The sequence below is a fragment of the Daucus carota genome, chromosome 1 (assembly GCF_001625215.2).
Source record: "Daucus carota subsp. sativus chromosome 1, DH1 v3.0, whole genome shotgun sequence".
Classification (NCBI taxonomy): Eukaryota; Viridiplantae; Streptophyta; class Magnoliopsida; order Apiales; family Apiaceae; genus Daucus; species Daucus carota.
Genome location: NC_030381.2, coordinates 27065278 through 27088659, shown reverse-complemented (window position 1 = coordinate 27088659; position 23382 = coordinate 27065278). Strand labels below are relative to the sequence as shown.

Sequence of the window (23382 nt, the reverse complement as noted above, 5' to 3'; positions counted from 1 at the left end):
ACAATTGTTCTCTTGATGCCAAGGGAACACGAATATCCACCGAACTACCATGAGAGACGCTCCCAACCAAACAATTGTTTTAAGCCACCATGAACGGTGCAGCTCAAGTATTGAAGTTAAAATCAAATTTTGATCTCGAAGAATATATCAAACTGACTCTTGTATATCACATTACTCATAAAAATACTTGTATCAACAACAAAACAATCCAAAATCCAGAGAAGAAAAGGAAAAAGAAAATGAAACTTGCACTTACCCTAAATAAAATATCTAAATAGTTTCATATTTGAGTAATTATAATCGGACTAACAAGCAACCAAAATACTACCCAAGATCACTTCATAAGGTGCCACTGTAAAAGCATTTCCGATTATGTGATCGAAAATCTTCCTTTTCCGTGGTTGACCCAAGTTTCAAAATTAAATCTGAGAGACTCGCATATTGTATAGAGCCTGGCAAAGAAGACACCTAGTACACAACCAGTCTCTTCATCCAGCTTAAAAGCATTTTCTGTGAACAATTGATGGACCTGATTCGTCATATTCACCCTTCGAGATCCACATCTGACAGTTTAAAACATATCAGCAATGAAGCTTAGCAAATATCAACTTCGTTTTTGAATGTCAAATGCATGTAAGCTTTTAACTTTATCAATATCATTACTACAATCGTTAAACAATTTTTTTAGTTATTTTAAGTGTTTAAACACAACCACTCTAAAATGTGTTGTGGACACCATAGATGTACCAAAACTAGTAAACACAGAAAAGACCATTACCTGCTGGAAGGTACTGAGAGAAGCGAGGATCGATCCTCCAATCCAGACGCTGTACTTTCTTTCTGGAGGGGCCACCACCTTGATCTTCATGCTACTGGGGGCAAGAGCAGTGATTTCTTTGCTCATACGATCAGCAATACCAGGAAACATAGTTGATCCCCCACTAAGTACAATATTACCATAAAGATCCTTTCTGATATCAACGTCACACTTCATAATGGAATTGTAAGTAGTTTCATGGATTCCAGCAGACTCCATTCCAATCATAGATGGCTGGAAGAGGACTTCTGGACAGCGGAACCTCTCAGCTCCAATGGTGATAACTTGCCCATCAGGCAGTTCATAGTTTTTCTCGACAGCAGAGCTGCTCTTGGCAGTCTCCAACTCTTGCTCATAATCAAGAGCAACATAAGCAAGTTTTTCCTTCATATCACGAACAATTTCCCGCTCGGCAGTGGTAGTGAACATATAACCTCTTTCTGTAAGAATCTTCATCAAGCCATCTGTAAGATCACGGCCAGCAAGGTCCAACCGAAGAATTGCATGTGGAAGTGCATAACCTTCATAAATTGGCACCGTGTGGCTAACACCATCACCAGAGTCCAAAACAATACCTATTGTAAACAAAGATTGTTTGGTAAAAAAGGCGAAGAAACAACAAACAAAGTAGACCGAATATTCTTTGCAGCATGTTGCATAATGAACATACATATTCGTTGAACGCATAAACATAAGTTCTATGAAATTATCAAACACTTTATGTCATAACTGATTAGTAAGATAATTATAAGGGGCAGGGAATTCAAGAGAAAATAGTGCAAACCTGTTGTGCGGCCACTAGCATATAGAGACAGCACAGCCTGGATAGCAACATACATGGCAGGCACATTAAAGGTCTCGAACATGATCTGGGTCATCTTTTCCCTATTTGCTTTTGGGTTCAGTGGTGCTTCTGTAAGTAGTACCGGGTGCTCTTCAGGGGCTACACGCAGCTCATTGTAGAAAGTGTGATGCCATATTTTCTCCATGTCATCCCAATTGCTAACAATGCCGTGTTCAATTGGGTATTTCAATGTGAGGATACCCCTTTTGGATTGTGCTTCATCACCAACATAGGCATCCTTTTGGCCCATTCCAACCATCACACCAGTGTGTCGAGGTCTGCCAACAATACTGGGAAACACAGCCCTTGGAGCATCATCACCAGCAAATCCAGCCTGAATTTACCCCACGAGAACAAGAGTAAAGCATTAATTTTCTAAATAAATGATGTCTTTGGTGAAGACTATGGCTTAATTATGTAGATTAAATCCACATAGTTGCTAAAAAAAGCAATTACATTTTGTGGAAAAATCCAAGCTACAGTCAAAATAATCACCACACTTCAGTTAGCAAATGGAAGAGATTTACTTAACAAACCAAATGCACATGCACATCTAAAAGAGTTTATATACTGACCTTAACCATTCCAGTTCCATTATCACAGACAAGAGGTTGAATATCTTCACCATCAGCCATTGTCTATAACCTTGCAAGAGTCATCACAAAATCAGAATTCCAACTCATAAATAAGGTACCTTTGCAATCATAGAAAGACACAAGAGGTTCAGAGATTCATTTTAGACTTATAAATAGATTTTACATAGCTATTTTAATTGCCTCTTGTCCTGCAATGTAAGGGTGTTCTCTCTAATTCATGTACACTTTGGCGATCTATGTTCATTTGCTTGGTAATAGACCCAGACCCCTTATACTGTAATATTTCAAAATTTACATTTGCCAAGTCACATTACTTTAGATAAGGTATCATTTTTCCCTTTGCTTCCCTCTTTTATTGCTTAACTTATACCAATTCGGATCAGACATTCAGATGGCATGTAAGGATTTATAACTTTTAATTTCACACATAAATCTTCATATAGTCAATATCGTTTGAGGATATTTATAGTCAAGTTGTAAAGATTGGTTACTAAAAAAATGCAATCATCATTAGCATATATTATTAATAGAAGATATATCTTAAAACAAATGCACTTACGCAGAAGAACCCTGTCACATGATTTATTTACGACTACTAAACAACATGAACAACATGATCAGGTAATGTAAACAGCAAAATTATCAAATTTATCGGAAAGTAAATAACTATTTCTTATACTCCAATGAAGGTTTCTTAGCTTCAATTAAGCTTTTAGAATTCACCATTCTCTTGAACCTTCCCAAAACTTGTAAAAAACCCACAGCACCCAAAAAAAACCCTGATCTATGGTCTGGGATTGATATTGATAACTCTCCATCTCTCTCTCTCTCTCTCTCTCTCAGAAACAGACACTACTAAGAATCTTTGATAAACCTTGAACACATAAAACAAATCCCACAGATCAAGCAACACTAGAACAAAACAATACAGTATATCCAAGATTCAAACTTTACACAAAACAAAGAGAGAACAAACATACCTGTTTTGGAAGCAAAGAGAAAATGAATGTTTCTTCAACACAAAGCCCACTTTTCTTTCTCACTTGCAAAACAAATGAACATAGGGTTTATATATACAACACAAAGGCATCGAAATTCAAGTGAAATTCAAAAGAAATGAAACTCAAATATAGGTACCTGTTTGGCAACAGATAAAAAGGGCAAGTACAGATAGGCAAATGGGTTGTTTGTTAAAAGGCCAGGTGGGATAGAACCAAACAAGGGGTTATCTTACAAGGCAAACTTTAAAGAAAAGGAGTTGAAAATGTTAGTCCGGTCGGCTCAATTTCGATTTTGGATTCGTGTTCGGATATTTGAAATGAAGCGAGGGGTCGTTTCGAAACATGTATTTTCGAAACATGCATTTCATTTAAAATGTTGGATTTCAAATGATAAGATTTGAGTTGTCATTTTAAATTTTCAAATTTATACTAAAATTTGATTGTATGGATTTCAAACGAAATCCAAGTCCAAATTTTCAAACAAATTATTTGATTAAATCCGGAATTTCATAAAATCATAGTTCCCAAACATGCCATAAATTCAATCAAACTTATATAATTAAATTTATTTTGAGGGTAATGAAGTTTTAATATCAAATATTTTGTATCATTTTCAAGTAGATCAGATCATTTTCAAATTTTATTGAAATAAATTGAAACGTGGATGGGATAATGTATTCAATTATAATGCCCAAAATTTCAATTTTATTATAAATTTCTCAATTAATTATCGTTTACTTCTTATAAAATATATTATTGATCCATTAATTACATTTTGATACAGCTAAAAAATTTTAGATTTTCAAAAAAAAATCTGATAAATCTTAATAGTCCTGAATCAATATATAATAATTAATTCGGATTCCCATTTCAGATCATATCAAATGTACGTGCTATTGTCATCCCATAGTTTGGTGAGGTAGTGGAATACATCTAAAAGGAAAAAAGTTAAAGCCGTCCAAGAGAAAAATAAAGAATCTAGAGGGGGTCTGGTCTATTTTTGAATAATTTGGGTGACTACTTTTTATTTAGCAGTACAAGGACGGCTGATTTGAGCTGGCGGTGACAATGTGACCATGTTTAGTGTTGCTTTAGTGCCCACCATGTTTTCTCGTTTTAGTTTTTTCTTTTGAAAGATATTTGATAAAAACTGATATTGAATTATTGATATAATTAAATATGATATATTAATAATATCAAGATTGACATCTATTATTAAATTATTTATGTCATATATACACACATATATAAAGATTAAATAATAAAATTTAACGTAAACTATTTTTTATCGGAAATCTCGAAGATCATACATGCCGCACGATCAAAGCATTAAAAACATGTTATTCTTATGAATATTGAGTGCTATTCAGTTCGAATTTTTTAAAAAAAAAGTATATTTTACAAGTTACATATATTTTATTGAACTTGTGTTTTACCATATTCTGGGAGAACGTATATGATTTTTCAATATCTTAACTAAACAATAATTATAATAGAATATGATTAATAAAATTATAAATGGTGTAATATTTTGATGCCAAATATCTTGAGTTCCGAGATTCTGATGAAAAGATGGCCTCTATAAAATTTTATATACTAAATATAATTCAAAAGTATATAACTTATCAAACTTATTAATTAATAAAAATCTTATTTAAAGGCGAGCAAAACCAAACTAAAATCGAAAAATAGAACCGTACAAATTTGATTAGGTTCATTCTAAATATTTTAAAATTTCGATTTATTCGGTCTGGAACAAATACACTAAAACAAATTCTAGACGGATCCAAATCTTAAAGAATTATTTCGATCCAGATCAAATAGACCGAATTGTCCAAATTATATGTAATATAAATTTGTATATCTTATATGTATAATTATCATATCTAATTTATAAATTTAAGTAGATGAATTGGTGATGATTAATTAATATTATATTTATTTTTTTAAATAATTCATGAATTTTTACTTTATTAATAATACAAATTTTATTTTAAAGAAAATTTCAGTAATTTAAATCTAACCTAGCCGAATTATTTTATTTCTGTCCGATTAGATCCGGTTAGTCCAAATCTTATTTTGATCCAGTTTAATCTTTTAAAAAAATAAAATCTCGATTTTTGGTCCAGGTTCGATTTCGGATCACAAGTTACCGACGGCATACGAATTACAAACTACGAACTATCGAGTTTTTTTTGACGAACAAGGAAAGATATATTACTGTAAATCAGCCAACAAGACAGTTAACAATTCGACATGAATATTTTCCCTATCAATGACTCGATCTGGATATGAACATGACTCCCTAGTTAGAAAGTGAGCAGCCACATTAGCAGACCGTTGAATAAAAACTAACGACACAGCGTTCAACATTTGCATGATATTCTTACACTCCTCGATCACGACACCAAAAGGTGAAGACACAGAAACTTTGCTCCGGATGGCCTGCACCACCGACAAGCAATCAGCTTCAATTATCACCTGGTTCCATCTGTTGGACTTGATCCAGCTTAGAGCCTCCTTCATGGCCATTGCCTCTGCCAACTCTGGAGAGACAACTTCATGTTGCAGCAATGACCTGGCCTGAATTAATTCTCCCCGATAATCTCTCGCAATCATTCTCATGCCAAAAGCTAAGTGTTCTGTGAAAGTTGCCGCATCAACTGTTACCTTAATATTATCCAACTATGGTTTAACCCAAGAAGTTGCTCCGTCTCCGACAAACTTCGAATAACCTCTAGCCTGCGTAGATCTAGCTTGGGAGTTCTGCCATTGAACAAGGTAGTTCTTTGCTGATACTAAAGCCGCATTCATAGAAACTTGCTTGTGGTTCCAGTGTTTATCATTGAGAGCCTTCCATATTGCCCAACATACCGTAATCACCAAGGGACGCTTTTCCGAGGTCACTTTTCCAAGCATATCATCAAGCCAGCCCTCAAACTCAGACCCCATATGCTGTTGAAAATCAGGGAACAAAGATTGCCAACATTGAGCTGCGAAAGGGCAACCCACCATTGCATGAAAGATTGTCTCGTCCTCACCATTACACACCGGGCAACTAGGCAAAACTGGCACACGCTTCTGAGAAAGCATAACCATGGTTGGCAAGCAGAATGAAAGAGCCCTCCACACTAGATTTAAAGCCTTTGGCGGAGCCTTAATCCTCCACAATTTAGCCCATAAACTGTTATTATCATCCCTCCTCCACACACCCTTTTGCTCCTGCAAAAATTTATACGCACTTTTTACCGTAAACACACCTGAACTCTCTTTACACCAATAAATTGTGTCCTCTGACTGTGAGTTTCTGATAGGAGTGCGTAAGATGCATTGCTGGTCTCTCACATTAAAAAGGTCCCTTATAATCTCCACATCCCAACTTCTGTCATTAAGTGTCATTAGAGAAGCAACAGTATTATTTTCAAAGGAAGGCGAGGAAGATGTAATATACGGATTCTCTTCATCTTGAAGCCACGGCTGATTTGCAATACTAATATTAGTGCCAGCTCCTACCATCCAACGAGCCCCTGCTCTCAACAATGATCTAGCTTCCCATATACTTCGCCAAACAAAACTAGGATTATTACCTAACGGAACTTCAAGAAAATTAGTATTTGAAAAATAGCGAGTTTTAAACAGTCTTGCAACCAAACTCCCAGGGTTTGATAGAAAACGCCACCCCTGCTTACCCAGCATTGCAAGATTAAAATCTCGAAAATCGCGAAAGCTCATACCATCTGATGTTTTGTGCCTGCTCAAGCGAGCCCAGCTCATCCAATGGATTGCAGAATGTTGATGTGGTTTAGAGCCCCATCAATACTTAGACAAAGTTCTTTCAATCTCCTTAATTATATCCAAAGGCAAGAGAAACACGGACATGGCATAGCTCGGCATTGCTTGAGCCACTGATTTGATAAAGACCTCCTTTCCTGCCTTAGAAATAAATTTACCGTCCCAACAACGAACCCGATTCTGGACTTTACTTTTCGAATACCCCAATAAGGACAATTTGCCACGTCCTAAAAAATTTGGGAGGCCCAGGTATTTACTCCGATCATCTGCTTTATTCATCTGCAGCACTCCACAGATCTCCCTTTTAATCGCTTCAGAAACATTCGAACTAAAGAATATATATGACTTGCCGAGATTAACTTGTTGTCCGGAAGCCAACTCAAACTTTCGCAATAAACTCACCATATTAGCTGCTTCAATTTCAGAGGCTTTACAAAAAACATACGAGTCATCAGCAAATAGCATGTGGGAGATTACAGGAGCTCGTCTACAAATTCTAACCCCTTGAATTAACTTTTGTGCTTCAAATTTGCGGAGTAAGGCTGACAGACCCTCTGCACAAAGGATGAAAAGGCAAGGCGATAAGGGATCCCCTTGACGTATTCCACGACTTGGTATAATTGGCCCCGTCTCTTTCGTTCCATGCACCACCGTATATTTGACAGAACAGACACATTGCATCACCAGGTGCACCCACCATTCATGGAATCCTAACTTTATTAGAATAGCTCTCAAATAACTCCATTCGATCCTGTCATATGCCTTAGCCATGTCCAGCTTTAGCGCCATAAACCCCTCATTTCCTCGTCTCTTACGTTTGAGATAATGCATGACTTCATAACTTATTAGAAAATTATCTGAGATCAGTCTCCCCGGAACAAACGCACTTTGTGTCTCAGATATGATATCCTTAAGGTAGTCCTTCATTCTATTAGCCATTACCTTCGTGATAATCTTCACCAAAACATTGCAGAGAGATATGGGCCGAAGATTAGTGATTTCAACAGGACTTTTCTTTTTCGGGATAAGCACAACATTAGTGTTGTTCAAATCCACAGGAAGAACCCCGTCTGAAAAAATTTCGCACCAGCAGGACAACATCTTTTCCAACAGTAGACCAATGCTTTTGAAAAAAAGCCGGGGTCATCCCGTCCGGACCCGGGGCCTTATCCGGATGCATTTGGAATAAAGCTTCTTTGACTTCAACATCTGTTACCTCCGGTAACAAAGATAAATTTTGCTCAACCGTGATAGAATTTGTTACACACTCTATCACCTCCGTCCACTCTACAAGTGTTGCAGTAAACAGCCCCTTGTAATACCCAGTAATCAACTCCTCAAGGCCCTCATTCCATTCATTCCACTCCCCTGCATCATTCTTTAACTTAGTAATCTGATTTGCTCTTCTCCGCAAAGATGCTGATTTATGAAAATACTTGCTATTCTTATCCCCTGACTGACTGTAGCCACAACTGTTTTGACGGGGTTGCCTCCAGAAAAGCTCCCTTTTTACTCACGTACTTCTGTAGTTTACAATTTACTCCAGGTGGCCCAAACCAATATAAGCTAGGATCATTAATACGGGCCTCAAACAATATCACGAAGAACTTCAATTACTCCAAAGCCCAATGTATGTAATTCTAAAAGCAGACTAAGCTTCAACACTTTTCTTCTCGCAGGGCCCATAGGCCATAGGGCCACACAAGCAGCCACGCAAGACCTTGGAACACTGTTGAAGTACATCAGAGCAAGTCCTGGTGCGGAGTTCCAAATTTCCCGACATCCTTATACTTTTTCAGGTCACATAAAAACATCTCGGATGAGTATTTTAAATAAATTCTTAACTTTAAATATGAAAAGGACGTGAAAAATCAATACTCTGATAAGCTATTTGGATGCGTTTGAAAGTCCGGTTCGAACTTATATGTTAAAACCAATTTATTTAGAGAAAATCAATTTTTTGTCACTCAACTATTTTTTCTTTTAGAAATCTACCACCAAACTAATATTTTAATTTTTTTAATCACTAACGTTACTTTTGTATTGGATTCTATCATATTTCATTAAGTTTGACCACTGAACGTTAAATAAAGCGTCTACGTGGACTGTCTGCCGATGTGTCGTATACAATATTTATAAACATAACCTAATCTGGAATATACAACTGTTCTCTTCATTTTAAATTCGGGGAAGATTTTAAATTAAGGTTCTTGTATCTCTAAATTAGGAAAATTACATAGTTTCACCTGGAACTTTGTTTGCCTTAGTTTCAAACTTATAATTATTTTCAGATGTAACCCAACCATGTTGTTGACTTATAATTATTTTCAGATGTAACCCAGCCATGTTGTTGATGAGAGGACTGAATATCAGTGACAAAAAAATTGATTTTCCCATTTATTTATGTTATTTTTAAAAAAGAATTTATAAATCAACTTCTGACTTATAAATTCGAATATAAGAAGTTGAAAATATTTAGCTATTTTTTTGAAATTTAATTTTACAAAATATAGGAGATCACTTTAAAAAATAATTTATTATTATATTAATAATTTTTATACATGATAAGTTATAGAGCTTATTGCGCTTTGCAACTCGTTTCTTTGCGCGAAAAACAGTTAAGTACACAGACTTTATTCCGTGTCAGCTCGCCTACTTAACTATTAACTATCATACAGTTTGCACCTGTTAATCATTTTCGGTCTGAAAATCAAAATGTCAACGTTAACGTTAAGGACAATACCGTAATTTCACATTTAAAATTAAAACTAAAAACAAAAATACAATAAGCAACCCTCTCGAGACTGTTCATCTGATTTTTCCCTCCCTCTTTCAGCTTCCAACCAAATGTAAAATGTTATATTAATAATATTAATAAAAATATTTAAAGCAAATTTACAAGATATTTTGTAAATCAAATGTTATATTAATCAAATGTTATATTAATCATATTAAATCAAATCTTACATTAATAATATTAATAAAAATATTTTGTAATATTCAAATTTACAAGATAAAACCTTAAAGCAAATTTTTTAACAAGAAAAAATATAATAAAATCTTTAACATTTTTTATTTTATTTTTGAGAACTAAAACTTATATTCATGAGTACATACCTAATATAACAATGATTCCCATATTAATTAGAATTGAGATTCAACTAAAATATTTATTAAGTTAGGACAAAAAAAATAAAACATGACTAATAATATCAATATTAATATTTCAATTATTTATTTCTTTAAAAACAGTTAAATAAGACTGCTGAAAGAGCTGTTGGTTTTTTCAAAAAATAACATTTTATAAAAATAACATTTTGTAGACAATTTAATGGTTAGGTGTAAAATGCTAACGGAATGAAAGTTAACTAGGCGAACTGAAACAAAATAAAGTCTGTGTAATTAACTGTATTTCGCGCAAAGAAGCGGGTTGCAAAATGCAATAAACTCTAAATTATAAATAGAGAATAAATATCCTAACCTATAATTAAAAATTATTTTTTATTAATAAATAACTTCTTAATGAAAAATAATAAATATTTTTTTAAGTTAACTGCTCCTATATCTTTCTCCTCCAACATTTAATGATGAAAATCATCAAATATGTGATGTCAAGATGAACATTTAAAATTGCAGGTGAGATAGAGATACAACCGATTGCATAAATCAAATCAGGAGTCACCAAGACGAATCAAATAAGACTTCATAATAGAGTTGACGGCACATCTTTCATTTAATTTATCCAGATTCAAATGGGATCGGGTCGATTTTAAGATTCTAAATTATTATTCATATTCAATTCTGTTATATTATTGGATAATCATATTAGATTTAATTTTCGCTTAATAATTTAATTAATATTAATATAAAATGTTATGGCCAGTTTTAGCCATGAAGGGATAGAGACGGGCGCGCCCTCCGCGGGGTAGTCCCGGGAGGCGCGGCCTTGTGTCTTAAGGATGAATGTACTATGTCTCAAGAATGGGGGAATAAACAGGAAAGACAAAGGGCGCCCCCTCCATGGTCGCGCCCACAGGTAAGTGATATGTGTGTGAGGTTGAGTGAGTCTCGATGACGACCCTTCCGAGGGATACGAAGATCTACCCTTCCGAGGGATATGAAGACTAGTGCCAGGCTCATCTGGAAGTTATCAGGCTCATCTGTTAGTTCCCGGGTTACGACCGGGCGTGATCTATAATCCCCAATCCTGCTATCTGCCGGGTTGTCCTCGTGCGGGGGCTTGGGGTGATCATGATTGTAGAAGGCCCTCAGGGGTGACATGAAGGCCGATCATATGTCCGGGTCCTGTATGCTGGTGAGTTAGCCCTCATTGGGGGACTGGGACGATCGTGTAACTTGGCTCCTCATTGTCCTTACCTCTTAGTGAGAACCTTCACTAGGGGGTAAGGACGCGTCCCTACGCCTCGTAGAAGTGGTCACGGCTCTATCCGATGTCTCCTCCATGCTACGAAGAGTAGCGGTTAGTGTCATCTCTCGTAGTGGGGATGATGCCGTATCCGTGATGTACTTGGACTAGGAGTCTAGGGTAATTGCCTCAAGGCATACTTCTAACTGGAGTAGAACTCTAAGTGATAAGTCACCGACCCATGGTTGGTCTTATCCCCAAGAGGTCTAGTCCTGATCAAACTAGGAGTCTTGGTTCTATAGAACTACGTACGGCTTGATCCCCTATATAAAGGGGTACGTAGGCACATCAAGGGGATATATCGAGAGTTGTGAGAACGAGAGCAGAAATATATTCCCTTGATCTCAGCCACCCTCAAACACCTAAAAACCACCGCCCACGGCGGATTTCCGTCATATAATCACCGTAAAACACCTAAGTCCGTCAACGAACCTCACGTTTGTTGATTCACCAAATTCATCTATCAACATAAAACATAAAAATAATTTTATTACTCTAAAGCGGCAACAAATGGTAAGCATGCAATTAAATATAATCAAATTTAATAAATGTATATGATCAAATTCAAACAAAATAATTTCTACGGAAATAGTTCTCAAATTTTAATGATTTAAACTTTATAGATTTATTAATGGAGAAAAAAATATGAAAACTTAGTCTTAATAGAGATGATATTTAATTTAACATTTACGTATAGCACAGTAGATAAGTGTGTTTTATTAGGCTAAAAAAAATATTTATCTTGCTACTGACTAGGGCTTTGCATTCGGTAAAAATCGAACCGAACCGAATTTTAATTCGGTTAATCGAAACTGAATTGTCGGAAATATGCCTACCGAAAACCGAACCGAAAAAAGTTCGGTTTTGAAACCGAACCGAAAAATTATTTCGGTTTTTCCCAAAAATCGAAGCGTAAAAACCGATATTTTGAATAAAAATGTTGGTTGCAGCTCAGTAACAATAATACCTCTTATACTCTGGACTGATCGTTATTCAAATGAGTCCAGCACATAAACAAAGAGTAGCAGCAGTCATGACCAACTGTTTTAGACTCCAAGATTTTTACAGGAGTGTATTCCAGTAATCTAATTAACATATACACAAAGATACACAAATCCAAAGACATATACTATGATGATTCACATACCCAAATATATATACTCAAACAAGATTAGTTGCATCACAATTACAATCGCACAGGACATGAGCTAATTGAAGTGAAGAAGTTTCAATATATTTCACGAGTTTCAAATCAGGTTTTTAAGTTTAAACTGAATAAGTCTTCTGTATAGATAATTAGGTGATATGAATTAAAATATTAATATTTTATTAAGTATTGACAATTTGGTTAATCAAACGATTTTCGGTTAACCGCGGTTAAAAAACTGAAAAATCGAAATTTTGAAATTTTGCTACCGAAAACTGAACCAAAATATTTAGTTCGATTAACCGAACTGAATTTTTTCCGGTTATTCGGTTTGGTTTTCGGTTAACCAATCCGAATGCTTACCCCTACTGGTAATTAGTATTAGGAATATATTTACTGCTGAAGTCATACAAGAAGAGAATGCAATTAACATCTCTGGCTACATCTCCTTCATGGTATCAGAGCCAGGGAGATAAGCCTCTTCTTCATCTCTGGCTACATCGATCTTCATTTTTCTTTCACGTGCTACATCGATCTCTCTACTATTCTCTCTCGCTTAATCTCTTTCTCGTTCTCTCTCGATTGAGGCTCATTTCTTTCGATCTCCATTTCAAGTACTTGTTCGATCTCTAAGTCATTGCTTAGTGTGATAGTTGAGATTGCGATTGTAATCAGTTTATTGTGGTTATTTGTAGTATTCTAAATATTTCTCCATTTCTCATTTGCGTGATTTGCATCGTCTTTATCGGTTGATCTCATGGCTCATGCTACAAAGTTATCTTACGCTTTTGCAACATCAAGTGTTCTCTCCTCAACAATTGATGCTTTACATCCTTATTGTTTGCATCTTCGAATAGTCTAGTACTATTCTCACGAATGTCACTTTTACTGAGAGTAACTATACTCAGTGGCGTCGTTCTATGAAACTAGCTTTATCTGCTAAATTTAAGCTAGGTTTTATTGATGGCACCTATGTCAAACCTGTTGTTGATTCTCCGTTACTTGCACACTGGACACGTTATATAATTATGGTGATTTCGTGGATCTTAAATTCTGTATCCACTGATATCCGCAATAGTATTGTCTATATGTCATATGCGTGTGCTATTTGGAATGATCTTGCGGTTAGATACGCACTGAGCAATCTTGTGATTAGATAGTCACATGGATCTGTGACTATTACTTCATATTTCAATAAATAGTTAACATCACAAAATTAATAATAAAAAATATTAAGAGAAAACGTGAAAATACTCTAATACGAGTTGATATTATTTATAAAACTTTCATACGAATACAAATCAACATCCGTCATGACACCAAACTCTTCAAAATATAAAACTGACCAAGATCTTGAACATAGACCACTAGAGGCTCACCAACTTTTTAACTATATCTCTAAAAATCATCTGATAAAGTTTTGTTCATATCAAAATATAAATTTTTGAGAAGAATCAAAAATAAACATACGATATTTCACGAAGAATATGTCAATGATACACAACATAATCAACAAAGAAGTTATCATAATGACCGATGTCGCAAGCAATACAACAATAAATAAACACGAAGTCAAAATTCAAAAATAAGGTTGATCAAATAACGAGATAAGAGCTTAATACCTCAGAAGTAGTCGTGACTTAAAAAAAAATATTATTTCATATTTTATTTTTATTTATTATTGATAAATTATTTTTTCATCATTCTTAATATATTATAAATAAATTTTTTATAAAATAATCAAAAAAATCCTGTACATTACACAGGTTATAAGTTAGAGCAAGTCCAACAATGTTCTAGCAAGTGCCCTATGAATATAATAAAAAATAATATCCTAGTGATTTAGGACATCATTTTAATATACCACATCCAACAACATGCCTTATTTTTGTGCCTTATTATTAAAATAGTAATATATTTAAATTATTGTCGGAGGGAAGTGAAAAGAAGAGAGAAGAGAGATGTGTTGGAATGAGAGTAAAGCTAATATTTTATTGATAAAAATGGTTTAGGACATGCATGATTGTGCCCCAAAAATAAGGCATTTGTTAGATGTCCTATTTGTTTAGGGCACCACTAGGACATTGTTGGAGCATCTTTTTACTTCAAATGCTTCAAATTTTGATTTAGAACATGAATTTAGGGCACTCTTGGACTTGCTCTTAGTACTAATAATATAAGTTTAGAGGTCCAACCACAGAGGAGACATTGCAAATTTCCAACAAGCACAGAGAGAACATTGAAAGAGAAAGAAACCTATTTCTACTGCAATCATACCAATCCAAGTGAAATATTTCCAGTAGTAGGGAAAATTACTTGAATTAGAGGCATACTTCAAAACTACTTGCAAGCTCGGGGCTTCGAACGTATCCCATTACACAAGCAATTTTTGATTGAATTTACTCTCATTAATATTAATGAATCTCGTGTATGTGATAAATCATGTTATCAAAATCAATGATTTATCTGTCATATTATCTGAATTTTTTTTTTCGAATTTACATTCGATATTGTATAACATTACACTCAAGGTCGGTGTTTCGATTAGTGTTTCAATTAGTTATTACTCCCTCCGTCCCCTTTTACATGTCCACTTTGAAAAAAAAATTTGTCCCAAATTACTTGTCCACTTCTTTTTTCAAAACAACTTTTTGTATGTTTTTTCAAAAAATAACAACTTTCAATGTTTGACTAGCATATATATATACACAACTCTATCTAATTCATTACATTTATTAGGGATATATATAAAAAAAGATATCCAACTAACATTTTCTTAAGATGCGTTATTTTTTCAAAAAGGACAAGTAAAAGGGGACGGAGGGAGTATGCTTTAAACATTTCGTAAAAAGTTGAATCAACTACCAAGAAAAGACGAACACGAAATTTAGAAACAATATAACAAATTATAAACGTCTCCGCGCATAAATATCCCAAACGGGACAAATCCATATATTAGTTACTTATTCAGTTGTGTTTACTAACTAATAAGAATATTGTTAAAACCAGTAATTTCTTTTTATACCATGTAGTTTTTGAATTATTAGAGTAAAATCAGCAAATATTATAATATAATAATGTACCTGTTAAACGAGGCGTAAGAGCAACTCCAATGCACCCACTCCTTACCTATATTTAGTCTACATGGACAATATTTGAAGATTGAGAACAAAAAACACAACTCCAACGCAACTCCCTATCCCTCATTTATTTTAGGTGAGAGAAAGTTCAACCCCTTATTTGAGGGATGAAAAAGCAAACCCCTATATTCTCCATGTCATCACCAGCTCATATATCCTCTTGTTTTTCTGTCATTTATCACTGCAATTTCTCTCTCTATTTCAGTTGCATATGTGAATTTGAAATATAGGGGATCAATATAGGGAATACCATTGGAGCAAAACAATTTTTTTGTCCCCTATATTTTAGGTAACCATTATTATATAATATTTTAGGGGTTGAAAATAGGGAATTGCATTGGGCTTGCTCTAACAATTTGAAAAGGCATTTTCGCCGGTGAGTTCTCTCACTTGATTGTCCACATCTCCCTTTTCGATGCAACATGAGCGTTATGTTTAAACGGAATTTTTTCTTTATGTAAAGGTGAAGACAACAGCTATAAAAAAAGTACATTGCCCAGGAGCTTCTTTGTGACAATCTCGCCTTCTCTCCTCTTGTTGTTTCTTTTTTCATGTTTGCTAAAAATAGATATCTGGTTTTAATTTCACTAATTTCGGAGTTTAAATAATCAATAAATTATACTTGAAATCGGTATTTAATTTGAATTATTTTTTAACGAACTGGAACGCACACGTGTTTTTTTCAAAAAAGAAAAGAAAAGAAAAGAAAGCACACGTGTTATATTAGAGCTTTCAAATATATGTCGATATTCGTTATTCGCTTTAAATCAGCATATGACATTTTCTGTAACATAAGTCGATCGAACGAACGAGTACACACGCACGTCAGTCGATCAGACGAACGTGTACACGCACGCCAGGCTTCAAATATGCACGGATATCAAGTTTCGCGCATTATCGTCATATACTTTCTTTAGTTAACGAGCAAACTCTAACGACTAGCAAACACGCCGAAACTTTTACATATAATAAACACGCCGAAACTTTTTAATATATTTCGATATCAGGATTGACTCGTCATCCTTTGTTTTTTCTCTGGCTAACGAGCAACTCTAACAACAGATATCCATGTTAAATTCTCCCAAATAGTTTCCTATAATTTGTTTTGACCACATTCATATGCACAAGCACTTGTCTTGGCTTAATCTTTAAGCACCCTAGATGTAAAACTACCCGGTTGATGCCTAATAGATTTTTAAACAGTGATATATGCAGTGATGCAAAAATTGAGTCTCCCACAAAATACTTCTGAAACCGTAAAGAAGCGTAAACACATGAATATTCCACAATCTTCTCAAGCAAGATAGCTCTACGCACAAAATGCATGAAGTCGCTCAACATGTTAGGCCGCGTAACACTTATTAACTCCAAATTAATATGATATTGTTGGTTTTGAATAGTTTGAAAGGATATTTTTTGAAATCCTCGTAAAACATAGAATTGTTTGACTGTTTATATTCAAGACAAATCATTTTTATCTCTATATATGACGGGAGTCTTAACACTCACTCTATACGTATCTTGTGCATTACACACTAACAACTTCTTATAAATATGGCGTGTGCCATCCACATTCCCCCATATCTATCTTCCAACAAACTCAAGCACACTGTTGGTTCTGTCTCTAGCTATATTTCTCTCAATAATTTCCTTAATTTTCTCTGAAACTTTGTTATCATCATGGCAGTTGCCATCAAAGTTCATGATCATCCCAACAAACAATTTGAACAACAATCCGCGCAAGCATTTGAAACTGAGGAGGCTTTTGATTACTCACAGAGATCACAGTGGCTCAGAGCTGGTGTGCTGGGAGCAAACGACGGCTTGCTCTCTACTGCATCCCTCATTATGGGCGTTGGAGCTGTCAGAACTGACCAAAAGACCATGATCCTTAGCGGAATTGCAGGACTGGTTGCTGGAGCTTGTAGCATGGCCATCGGAGAATTTGTGTCAGTGTATTCTCAATATGACACGGAAGTGGAACAAATAAAGAGGGAAGCTGTGCATGGAAATAAAGCAAAGGCCGAGTTAGAGGCGAAGAAGAAGAAATTGCCTAGCCCTGTGAAGGCCGCGCTAGTGTCAGCCTTCATGTTTGCCATAGGAGCCCTGGTGCCCCTACTGGCTGCAGCATTTGTGAAGAATTATCATGTGAGGTTAATAGCTGTCACAGCTGCAGTAAGCTCTGCATTGATAGGGTTCGGAGGTCTGAGTGCGATGCTGGGAAAAGCACCTGTCATAAGGTCTATATCTCGGGTTTTAGCTGGAGGGTGGTTAGCCATGGGGATCACTTTCGGTTTAACCAAATTAGCCGGCTCTGCTGTTTCATTTTAGGCTTATTAGATCCGCAAAATCTTCCCTTTCTGTTAAACACAAGTTTATTCAGCTATGATCTAGCTTTCTTCCTAGAATAATATCGTTTCAAGATCAGTTCGATCTCTCTTTTGTCTAGAGAGCATGTGTTATGTGTGTGTTTCTACGAGGGCAGCCAGACTGTATGAGCGAAACTGTCAGCTAATGATATGAGCGAAACTGTCAGCTAATGGTAATAGCAATCCAAGTGTTCTGTAACGACGATAAAGAATATCATACCTTTTTATGTGTTACTACGTTAAATCCACCGCAATTATCATTTCTATCTTTTAGCTCGTTTCAGTGCAAAAAACTCCTGTATCAGAAAATACAAGGGCATTAGTGTTACTCGTGTTCTCTGTAAGGAATCTGTTTCACGGTTCAACTTCGTCATGAATAGGAACAAAAAAAGTAAAATATATGGCATCTAGGTAGTTAAAACCCAGTAAAAACAAAGAAGAAAAGGAAGGGGAAGGTACAACTGAGAGAATAAAAGGATGTATGTGTTAATGCTACACATGGCCAGAGGGAGCAGAATCTCCCCCAGCTCCCTCCCTTTACGGGATATCGAAGGTTCAAATCTTCTTATTACAAAATGGGTGCGTGAGTATGTTTAATTATCAAAAATAGAGTTTGAGAATCTAGAGACTCGACACAATTACTCTCTAATTTAGAATATTGCTCCACTCTATAAGGAATTATACTGAACCTATATAATATTGTGAGAATCACATTCCATTCACTTGAAACAATCACATAGTAAAGCGCATACATGTGATCTATTAAGAAACCTGAACAAATTTCTTATTGGCATAACCTTTTCGAATGGAAAGAATGTGTCTGGAACATAACTAACACAGAACAAGAATTAGCGGTTCAAATTCGAAGATCTTCATAAACCCTAAGGACATCAGTACAATTTACAAACGTGTCACAAGGATTAGACCAGCGATGAATCTTATTCCTGAGGCTTGAGTACCAAATTCATTCCTAACATGATATAGAAGGTGGACTAATTTTGCAGATGCACAAAATAGAGATTCTCCCTGAACAGTAAGCAATTGATCAAACTTTCATATGCTTCTAATCAGTACTCAGATTTGGAGGATCAGATGAAACATATTCCAGTCCCAAGTGCAGCTTATATTGGATAAGACTCACTCTTGACAAGACAGTATTAGTGCCCAACAGGTATCAAATCATGCTTCAGTTTTAGTGCTAATTAAAGACACTGCACTAAACATGATCCGAACATTTACAGGCATTATATCGAATTTCTTTCAGAATATACAGCCATCATATATCCTTAGCTAGATCATCTGTGTTTCACCTCGGTTATATTTAATAAACACTGTTTTTATAAGGTTGTGCTTCCTGTGAACACTGTATATAGACCTAAATATTACATAATCTATATCCAGAACCTGTCACAGACAGACGGTTCCATTGTATAGATGTATGTTTGAACCTGAGACGAGACTGAATGAAATCACTGACAAAAGGGGTCAAACCTCCAGCAGTCACTGATAACAATCGCTAAAGCAGAAAACACAATTATTGTACGAGCATTTGAAATGCCTTGAATAACTAAAAGAAACAGCAACAGTAGTACCAAAGAATGAACTAAATCTGTTTGCTGATAATGCACTACAAGTCTACAACCACCAGTGTCACTTGTGTAAACCACAAAAACAATTTTCATTACCTAACTCAGATGCAACACAAGGTGACTGAAAAGTTCCATTTTTATACCAAACAGCACGCTTTCCAATGAGTTCAGCCAAGAATTTATCCAGCTTTTCAACAGTGATGTTGGGCATTACTACAACATGTGCTATGTTCCCTTGGCAAGCAAGCTGCCACTTGCGTACGAATTCCTCATCGTGAGGACGCTCAAATACAACTGTGCTGCTCAGTTCATTCAGCATTACCCCGATCCCAGCATCTCTAAGGCGATCTTTTAGGTAGTGTGCATTTTTAAGGCATTTTTTGACTTCTTTCTGAAATCCTCGATATCCTTTCCGGTTCAAGGTATACCAAAGGAATATGGGAGCATGCCCATTTCGGCTACCCATAATAGTTGCATCCCTTGAAGCAAGATACTCAACATTACTGGAGAGGGCACTAATGTGCTCTAATCTTGTTATCTGGACACCACAAGGCATTGGGCACCCAACAAATTTGTGGCCTGAGACACTGACACTTCCAATAGGTTTTTTAAATGACACTTTTGGTGCCTGCAATCACGAAAAACAAGAATAATAAAGACTTTTAGCTTATTTGAGAAGTTCTATAGATATGCACTTGACAATTGTGAATAAGTGAATAACTTGTTCCAACATTAGATTGCTTTAATGTTTTATCCGGATTAAGATTTTTCAGACGCTAAAGGTTTTCTTTTCACCAGGATGTTTTAACATATAATGATAGGTGTAAAGACAGAAGTAGTGATTAGGATACAATCTGTAAAATACAATGGAAACCTATTTGGTGCAAAATATTAAATCGTAAGAAACAGAAAGTTTTTTTTTCGTTAGGAAGTTATACAATGATTAATAGGTGACATGTTATTTTTAATTGTTTCTTTACTCTGGTTTTTGTGTCTTGGAGTAAACAATAGTACTCCAACTTTTTATCTAATTGATTAACATATAAACACATACTCCCTCCGTCCCACCCAATTCTTTACATTGGGTTTGGGCACGGAGGTTAAGAAATATGTATAAAGTAGTGGAAAAGAGAAGGAAAAATGGGTGAAGTGACCCATTGATTTTTAATATATAAAAGAGAGTTGGTGGAGTAAAAGTAGTGTGAAAAGGAAGGAAAAGTGGGAAAATGGTGGGACCCATTAACTATTTTAGGAAAGTTTTGTGATGTAAAGAAATGGGTGGGACGGCCAAATAAGGAAACTGTAAAGAATCTGGTGGGACGGAGGGAGTATAAATTTTCATACACATGATGCACCAATAAACACATATAAAGATGGAGATATTAATCAACCTATAATGATATAAACATTATAAAGATGTTGCATATAAGCAACTTGTGAAGTAGGCATATGTAAAACAAGCAAAACTCACACGTTTGACAAAAGGCATCATGAGGCCAAAAAGTGCTCCATCACAGTGAATATAAAACCGGTCATCATTGAAACCGCTTTCCTTAAGGGTCTTTATAACAAGATCAAGATCATCAACGGCACCTTTTACAGTTGTTCCTGCAGAATGCCGTAGTTCAGCATTGACGCCACACATATAGAAAATATACATCGAGAAAGGTAAATACCAATATTGACATTGATAATTGCTGGTTTGTCCTGGTGACAAAGAAGTTTAGCTTTCAAATCTTTGCAATCAATCTCTCCTGAGGTCAAGGTGTTGACCTTTTCAAATTCCATACGGTACATTCGTGCTGCTTTGAATATGGAATAATGTGTGTCACATGATGCATACAAGATTCCATCAGGAAACACTTCCCTCCTGCAGAATTAAATCAATACAATATCTGAAGGGTGTAGGAATTGCATTGCCAATTAAAAAGTTTCACACGGGTGAAAAAGAAAAACTACTGACCCGACTAAAATACCATGCAGATTGCCTTCTGTGCCACAATTTGTTATATAACCCCAGTACTCATTCTTCTCCAATTCCCATAGGCGTGCAAACCAATCCAATACACCAACTTCAAACTGTCTGGAATGGACACCGTAATTGCTTTCTATAAAAGGATCTCCAAGGTTATTAATGGAGAAGTGCTGCAATTGTCCCAATGCACCATAATCAAAATCCAGATTATATGGGTAACCTGTTGCAGGTACAAAATGATGTGATCATGAGAAGGATAATTTGATAAGGTACTTATGGCCTATGGGAGAGAGCTATAATTGATTATCAGGACACAGTAATTAGGCTTGTGAGTTTGGATCCGATGTATTACAAATTTAAAATAGCGCTGATAAGTGATAAATCATTGTAGCAGTAAATTGATAAAATCTCTGGAAAGCTTACTTGTATATTTATATACAGTTTAAAGTCTCCACTCAGTCATAGATAATTCCCTTGTATTGTTATTTATTTATGAGTACAGCAAAAACAGCTTAGCACTCGAATGACATAACTGACATAGTTAATAGAAGATATTATATTATATTTACATAAATGAGATTAAAAGTTAGAACTGACTAAATACATGCTCCATTTACACGTATAGGGCCCCATTTTGAAAGCCATCAGATAAATTTTGGTTTTAACATTATCGAATACTGGGACATAATTTCTTCTGTTATAGCAAATGTTATTAGAAAATTTTAAATATCTTACATAGTACTTACTACAACAGTCCTTATTTGAGAATATTCAATGAATAACATAAATTCTAAGCACACATTAGAAATAAGGTTCCAGGAGGAACAATTGAAGTATCAAATAATAGTCCAAGCCATTAGTCAACACATTAAAACATTTTATAAGGCTATCAAAACAACAATCACAATTCAAAGGCAATGAATCTACAATAAATCACTAATATCATTACCCAAATGATGTTTTGTCCTCTCCAGTAAAGACTTCCTATATCTCGCCAAAACGCTAGCCATATAAGCCTCCCTCTCCCCGGTAACCTCATCATCGGCCTCAGGTTCCGTAACCTCAAGACACATTGTATGCACATTTCTCCCAAGTACAATCTCCCTCTCTTTTTTCACTTCCCCATTTCCCTCAACATTTACGCCTACTCGAGAATCATTAACTAAAGGGGGCAAAGGGTCCTTGATTACACCAGTTGGGTCGAAATCCTCAGGCAAAGGATCAACATTTTCAAGATTGAGCTCATGAGCAATACCCTCAACACTGGTAGCCATTACTAATCAACAAAAACAGAATATATCTCAATCAAAATCAAATTTTGAAGCAAACCCACATGAATATACAGTCTAAAAACATTCCTGCGTGAAAAAAATAATCAAATTGACATAAAATATAGAACTAGAAACTTCTTGAATCATAAAAATGCAAAAACTTTTTTTTATATTGAGGTGTGTGTGTATGTGATGAGATAACTTGTGGATCTGGGCAGCATTACCTTGAAATAAGCAGCAAGCAGAAAGCAGAAAGATCCTTGTGAACTCTTGAGGATTTCTTGAAAGTACGATTCTGTTTCAGTTTGTTACTACGTATATATATATCTAGATTTTTTTCCCTATAAACAGATAGGGTTAATTATCTAGTTGGTCACTGAAGTGAGCTTAATGTATCAAATTGGTCACTGAACTC

General features: G+C 35.3%; 4 protein-coding genes across 5 annotated transcripts; 1 reads left to right on the top strand and 3 right to left on the bottom strand.

Annotated features, from left to right (window-relative positions):
• Positions 1-143: 143 nt before the first annotated feature.
• LOC108204443 (actin-7) lies at positions 144-3375 on the bottom strand. 2 transcript variants are annotated; one of them, XM_017373876.2, is made up of 5 exons: positions 3238-3375; positions 2237-2306; positions 1602-1995; positions 779-1392; positions 144-563 (listed from the first exon to the last, which is right to left on the bottom strand). In XM_017373876.2, the coding sequence occupies exons 2-5, from the start codon at positions 2294-2296 to the stop codon at positions 498-500; spliced, it is 1134 nt and encodes a 377-aa protein (XP_017229365.1). In that variant the 5' UTR covers positions 2297-2306; positions 3238-3375; the 3' UTR covers positions 144-497. The 2 variants fall into 2 exon arrangements, with proteins under 2 accessions (XP_017229365.1, XP_017229366.1); XM_017373877.2 differs by having other exon boundaries at positions 2237-2299; positions 3238-3351.
• A 2568-nt stretch (positions 3376-5943) lies between these two features.
• Positions 5944-7032, bottom strand: LOC135149877 (uncharacterized). The gene has a single exon (XM_064085676.1). It carries the CDS (start codon positions 7030-7032, stop codon positions 5944-5946), a length of 1089 nt encoding a protein of 362 aa, XP_063941746.1.
• Positions 7033-17296: 10264 nt separating this feature from the next.
• Positions 17297-18369, top strand: LOC108197606 (vacuolar iron transporter homolog 1-like). The gene has a single exon (XM_017365272.2). The coding sequence runs from the start codon at positions 17444-17446 to the stop codon at positions 18092-18094; it is 651 nt and encodes a 216-aa protein (XP_017220761.1). The 5' UTR covers positions 17297-17443; the 3' UTR covers positions 18095-18369.
• Positions 18370-19606: 1237 nt separating this feature from the next.
• On the bottom strand, positions 19607-23309 carry LOC108209329 (serine decarboxylase). The gene is made up of 6 exons (XM_017380176.2): positions 23192-23309; positions 22646-22972; positions 21685-21916; positions 21398-21591; positions 21193-21329; positions 19607-20349 (listed from the first exon to the last, which is right to left on the bottom strand). Exons 2-6 carry the CDS (start codon positions 22968-22970, stop codon positions 19783-19785), a joined length of 1455 nt encoding a protein of 484 aa, XP_017235665.1. The 5' UTR covers positions 22971-22972; positions 23192-23309; the 3' UTR covers positions 19607-19782.
• Positions 23310-23382: the final 73 nt, after the last annotated feature.